This window comes from Denticeps clupeoides, chromosome 14, assembly GCF_900700375.1.
Source record: "Denticeps clupeoides chromosome 14, fDenClu1.1, whole genome shotgun sequence".
Classification (NCBI taxonomy): Eukaryota; Metazoa; Chordata; class Actinopteri; order Clupeiformes; family Denticipitidae; genus Denticeps; species Denticeps clupeoides.
The window spans coordinates 10707126-10713779 of record NC_041720.1 but is presented as its reverse complement, the minus strand read 5'-3'; the positions used below and the strand labels follow the sequence as shown (position 1 = coordinate 10713779).

The following is a 6654-nucleotide window of genomic DNA, read 5'->3' as shown; positions in this document are numbered from 1 at the left end:
TAAGCTGCACAGTAGACGGCTGATTCGGCTCGAAGGCGCAATCACGTCTTCATCAAGCTACAAGCATTAGTCTCAGCCTCCATCTCTGTAATATTACATATATATATATACATTATAGCACAATTTAATCAAAACCCTGTAATAGATTGATCGCCCTAGTAATTAATATGTTTTGAATTAACTTTCACATTCGTGTATATATAATATCTCGCACTGAAATGCGGTTTGTAAGGGAGGGTGCGTGCGCCGGTGTGCGCGTCTCCTCCGCACTCTGAATGCGTGCACGGCGCCAAGTGGGTGTGTGGTTGTGCGGGTGCGCGCAGTGGGTGTGTGGTTGTGCGGGTGGGTGGGTGCGCGCTGTGGGTGTGTGGTTGTGCGGGTGCGCGCAGTGGGTGTGTGGTTGTGCGGGTGGGTGGGTGCGCGCTGTGGGTGTGTGGTTGTGCGGGTGCGCGCAGTGGGTGTGTGGTTCCGCCGGTGGGTGGGTGCGCGCAGTGGGTGTGGGGTTCCGCCGGTGGGTGGGTGCGCGCAGTGGGTGTGGGGTTCCGCCGGTGGGTGGGTGCGCGCAGTGGGTGTGTGGTTGCGCCGGTGGGTGGGTGCGCGCTGTGGGTGTGTGGTTGCGCCGGTGGGTGGGTGCGCGCAGTGGGTGTGTGGTTGCGCCGGTGGGTGCGTCTCCTCAGCACTCTGGCGGCGCGCAGAATGACAAGGACACTCGGCGTCTCCACAGACCAAGCAGGATGCGCGCCTGCTGCCCGCCGCGATTGATTTGTTAAAAGTTTGCTTGCTTTCGTGTTAACTTTAAACTAATCGGGTTCGATTTCATTTTTCCCCCCGGACGTCCACGGCTGTTTCGAGGAGGGTTGGTGGCGCGTAATTCTCCATCCCTCGGACAGCATGGAAGTTTGCAAAGGTCGCGCGTTGGGCATCTCGGTGGCCGTCGCGCACGGAGTCTTCTCGGGCTCCCTGAACATCCTGCTGAAGTTCCTCATCACCACCTACCACTTCAACTACCTCACCCTCATCCAGTGCCTGACCAACGGCACCGCGGCGCTGACCCTGGAGCTCCTGCGGCGGCTGGGCAAGATCGACGTGCCGCCCTTCAGCCTCCGGCTGGCCAGAGTTTTCTCCATCGTCTGCATCCTGGCCACGCTGCAGTCCACGCTCACCCTGTGGTCGCTGCGGGGCTTGAGTTTGCCCATGTACGTGGTCTTCAAGCGGTGCCTGCCGCTGGTCACGCTGCTGATCGGGGTGTGCGTGCTGAAGAACGGGATCCCGTCGGTCGGCGTGATCGCGGCGGTGCTCATCACCACGGGCGGCGCGGCTCTGGCAGGTGCGGATCATATTTATAATAAAGTCTTAAAAATAGACCTCATTCATTATGAATGTCCGTCGATTAAATCATCGCTATTAAGCGCGAGTCGTTAGTAACACTGAAGAACTGTGAACTGTAAGTGTGCGAAGGAGCCCACGCGTGAGTGACGTCATGCCCCTGAATTGTGGGTCCGTGGCTTGGCGATGCTTGCAGCAAAAAAAAAAAAAAAAAAAAAAGTTCAAAAAATGTTCAAATTTCCAGGTTTACGGTCAGACTTACGATCAGATCCTTGCTGATCCGAGACAGAGACGCCAGTTTATTTTAACATGTTACAATTCATCTATGAACAGCTATTAACATTCATACAGCCCTAAAATGAATAGAATTCATGCAACAGGCGTTCAGTGTAAGTTTTAGAGCCTGTAGCACTTTATACTGGAGCTGTAGGCCCGGCCCGGCTTTTAAAAGCCCGGCTTGCCTTCTGCAGGCTACGAGCGTTGGGCTGAGAGGGAAACGAAGTGAGTCGAAAGCACGGTCGCCAGGGGCTGGCCTCCATTTCATTTCATTTCAGCATCCATCCCTTTTTCAAGAGCATCTGGCCGCAGCCGCCGACACATCACCCGACGATGACGGTGATGGCCGGGAATTACAAACCAAATGAACATTTCATCGATTTAATAAAACATATTTACCAACCACTGAAACATATTTACAGGTAGCGAATCACACGAAAAGCGTAGGTACTGTAGAGCGGAAGTTCCTGTTTGCTGACCCAGGTCGGGTAGAGGCTCAGACCTACATTTACAGCTCTATACTATACATCCTGACTCTAAACCCCCTTCCTGTCAGTGTGTTACAGCATCATCATCCTCAGTTCCCCTCAGAATACAAAATAATTGTGAAGTGATTGTCATTGTGATACACAGCAGCACAGCACACGGTGACACAACGAAATGTGTCCTCTGCTTTTAACCATCACCCTTGGTGAGCAGTGGGCAGCCATGACAGGCACCCGGGGAGCAGTGTGTGCGGAGGGAACCTCAGTGACAGCTTGGCAGATCGGGATTCGAACCGTCAACCTTCTGATTACAGGGCCGCTTCCTTAACCACTAGGCCACCAATAATAGTAATAATAATAACAATAATAAAAATAAGAGAATACATTTAGAATACCTTTGTACTGCACTGATATGAACCATTCTAATCTGCTTTGCACACTCACTTCTGTATGTGGGTGACAGTTAATTTAAAAAATAGTTCATTTTGATATATTTTACTCATGTTGAAGCTGAAATGCCAGTTTTCAACTGTAACATGTTTGTCCTGTTAGTCCTGTTCTTTGTTCGTTCCATGCGTTGTGTAATTAATTTGTTATAAAGTCAAGCTGCATCAAGGTGCTTTCCATGATTAAATATGGCTGACAGTCAATAACAAATAATAACAATTGACAGATTTTTAAAAATAATAATAATGGCTCAACACAGCTGATTTACACATTTCATAAATGTACTTTATGTGTATTATAAATCATACTTAATGCTTTTTATATACTCTGCTGGAATAAACTTCTGAATAGATGCGGACGATTGCTGTGACATGTTTGTACATGATTGCATCATTACTTTTGCCACTTTGTTTCTCAGGCGCTGGTGACCTGACAGGTGACCCTTTTGGATACGTGACAGGCGTGCTGGCTGTGATCATCCACGCCTCCTATCTGGTCCTGATCCAGAAGACGAGTATAGAGTGTGAGTATGGCCCGCTCACTGCCCAGTACATCATCGCCACCGTCGCCACGCCCGTGCTGTTCATCTGCTCCTTCGTCAGCATGGACGCCATTAACATGTGGACCTACTCGGGTTGGAAGGACCCCTACATTACAGGGATTTTCATCACCTGCATCCTCATTGGCTGTGCAATGAACTTCACCACCCTCCACTGCACCTACATCAACTCAGCGGTCACCACCAGCTTTGTAGGCGTGGTGAAGAGCATTGCCACCATCACCGTGGGCATGCTGGCTTTCAGCGATGTGGAACCCACCAAGCTGTTTGTGGCTGGTGTGGTGGTGAACACCGTCGGCTCCATCACATACTGTGTTGTCAAGTACTTTGAGACCAAAAAGAAGGTCAAATATGAGGACATGGATGAGGCCACAAAGAATGAAGAGCTCCCCGGGGAACCTTACGTAGAACCTGCAAAGCCTGAGGGAGACCCAGAGGCCCTAGCCAATGGGAGCCTTAGCGGGGCGTTAGAGGGAGATGGGCACAGTGAGAGCCCGGCACTAGTAAACAGTGCTGCAGAGTCCATGGAGATGCAGAGGGAGGCCTACTTCCAGGAGGGTGCACCTGCAGAAAAGTCTCTGAGTGACAATTATGTTGGGGTCTGGAGAACCGTCCGCACCCTCAAGTTCCTCAAGAAAGACACGTTAATCGACAACATGGAGGTCCAGAGCCCTTGATGCTGAATTGTTCTGCTGTGAAGGATGCATGTTGAATGAACAATTAAAGATGTTCCAGTGGTCCTGAAAAAGTATTTTCTAAAATAATAAATGATCAGTTTGTAAATTAGAGCAGATAGCATTAAGTATTTCTATATGCAGTGATGCACTGAAATATTTTATACTGAATTATCAGTTAAAAACTCAGCCAAAATTGCCAACATGGACTGTTTTTTTTTTTTTTAACCCAGAAGAAAATATTTTCTCTTAAAGGTCCCCTATTATGAAAATTTCACTTTGCAAGATTATTTAACATTAATATGTGTTAATGCCTGTCTATGGTCCAGCAGTGGTCAAAAGTGGCGTATAAAGCGTGCTGTGGACGGTCAGATCTGGAATTGGTCGCCTTCTGTTGTCATAAGGGGTAAGATTACCTCCCCTTTCTCATGCTTTTTTCTGCCCACAAAATTTCCCTCTCCTCCCTTAAAAAGTCGCTCCACAGACAGTCATGGCTTCCAAAAGTACGAAGCATTGCATTTGCTTGGTGATCGGATGTGAACATTGAGCACAAATGTGTTTTTTTAGTTCCATCACGAGAGACACTGTAGAACCAGTGGGTTCATTAATTTTTTTCTGGAAAAAAATGGAGACACTACTTCCTGGTTGCGGCAAACATTGTGTTTGGTGAACGGTGTCGATGACATAATTTGCACGAATGCCCACTCACTTCTAAAGGCCGCTCCCCTCCTCGCCCCGCCTCTCTCCTCCTCATTAGCATTTAAAGCTACAGACACCGAAACAGCGTGTCCTGGGAAACCTCATTGTGGGACTGGATCAAAGAGGCTGCAATTCTGCCCCACGGCGGAATTTTGGACAGAGACTTCAGATACAGTAAAAGGGGACCACTAAGACCTATATAAAAGAAAAAATATATATAATAGGGGACCTTTCCTTTAATTCTTAAAATTGTGAATCCAACTAGACTTGAAAACCAATCCAGTTTTCAGATAAAAATAAACGTTTTCAAGAATTGTTGCCTTGAGCATGAAAATGATAAATTTTCATATTTCACATGAAAAATTAAATAATTTCTGGCATCTCATGCGTTCTCATAGTCAATTCATTTTTTATAAATCATAGTATATACTACATGTACAGTAAAACTTTGCTGTTTTTTTTATCTGCATGTAAAATTAAATGGCTGTGTAATTTTCTGCTATGTGACATGGGGAGCACCAATATTTTACACATGGATGGACGATGCAAAGTAAATTTGAGAGAATCTGACATAAAAAGCCTTCTCAATGATGCCAGTCTCACTTTAATGCTCCATCGGTAACCATAAGTGACACAGTAATTGCTTTTCTGCCGTATTGTCTTGCTGTTGAGACAATGTCTCCGATTTCCCTTGGTTATGGTTACGACAAGGTTCACTTGGCAGAAGAACAATATAGATGTCTATTAAATATGCATCCAGAGCCATGAAAGGCATCTGATAATTCTTCTTGTTGAAAGCTTCCCCAGCAGGGCGCATGAAATACCTCCATTTCCACCAAAATTCAGTGTGTGGATGCATATGAAGATGGACGTATGTGTGTTTGCGAGGGAGGAACGTCCAAATACTGCTGTGGCAAAGTACAATGTTCTGAGGACCAGACCTTCATATCCAACGGTCAAAGAAGCATTTCCAGCTTTCTTTTAAATCCCTTCTTATCGAAACACACACACACACACACACAGCTTTCTCTCTCTCGGTTTCCATCCCTCCTCAGAACCCCCTCCCTAACTCTCCTAAAAGGGACGCGTCCTTCAGCTGCACCTGCGGGGGGATGGGAGGAAGGCAAGTTAATGGTTCGTTCGCCATCCTGGGGCCCAGTCAGCAACTTCAGGGGTCGGGGGGAAATTCTCCCCGAAGTGCCTTTGAAACACTCCACCATGTCTGGACAACAGATCAAACAGCACTTTTGAGAACGAGAGGAAGCAGGAGCAGCGCGGATGGAAAGAGCTGCGGAAAACAAGGGAGGGCTTTCTTTCTCTCGCTTTCGTTTGCGTGTCAAAATGGACGCGACCGAATAGGAGCTGAATAAGAGAGGGAATGATTTGCCCATCACTTATAGGCTGGGTTTCCTCTGGACGCTCCCTTTTCTACATCTCCAACGATTGTTCTGTGTTTTCCGACAACAATCAACTTATTGCGGCCGCTGGGTGGCCCGCACCCTGCAGATTAGAGGGTCTATCGACTGAGCCGTACATCCTGCTCGACTTTCCAATCGCTTATTGGCAGGGGGAGGTTGGAATGAGTTTATCTACAAAATGAATGTATTTATTAAGGTTTGTACATTTGGTAGATTATAGGGCGTAACACATGAAATGTTATCCTCAAAAATGATTCATTGTAGTCTTTGAATATTAAAAACGACGCTCAAACACGAATGAAATATTTTTACATGGCGTATTTAAGTTTATAATGCTAAATCTTTAGTGCGTATGTTTATCAGGCATTATTTGTAGCTTTTTTTTTTCCAAATTCTGCACCAGTTTTGTTTTAAACTGTGTATTTTTATGCCAACTCTGAAACATAATGATGTAGACAACATATGCTTACTTTGATTGCATTTTTAGCAACTGTGTGAAAATGACGCCCGTTAATCCACCTTGGTTTTGTGAGGAGTTTAAGTGTTCATTGAATCACTCTGCTCTTTTTTTTTTTTCTTCTACTTTTTAAGAATATGTTTAGCAAGCTCAACAGCAGCCTGCTATCCTGCAATGTTCAGTACAATCTCATTTATGGGGCCGCCTGAGGCCATTCATAACCATCTCCTCACCGAACACAAAAAGACACGGCCTTTGTGCGCCAGTCGCATGAAAAGTTAATGGCCTCGCACGTCCGACAATACAAAGGACA

The 6654-nt window shown here is 46.4% G+C and overlaps 1 protein-coding gene across 1 annotated transcript; it reads left to right on the top strand.

The window, feature by feature from the left end:
- The first annotated feature begins 611 nt into the window (after window positions 1-611).
- On the top strand, window positions 612-3962 carry slc35d3 (solute carrier family 35 member D3). The gene is made up of 2 exons (XM_028953361.1): window positions 612-1327; window positions 2953-3962. Exons 1-2 carry the CDS (start codon window positions 892-894, stop codon window positions 3768-3770), a joined length of 1254 nt encoding a protein of 417 aa, XP_028809194.1. The 5' UTR covers window positions 612-891; the 3' UTR covers window positions 3771-3962.
- Window positions 3963-6654: the final 2692 nt, after the last annotated feature.

Coding starts and splice junctions, on each gene's coding strand:
- slc35d3 (XM_028953361.1), top strand. CDS start 892: ATGGAAGTTTGCAAAGGTCGCGCGTTGGGCATCTCGGTGGCCGTCGCG. Junction 1,328..2,952: donor GGGCGGCGCGGCTCTGGCAG/GTGCGGATCATA, acceptor TTTGTTTCTCAG/GCGCTGGTGACCTGACAGGT.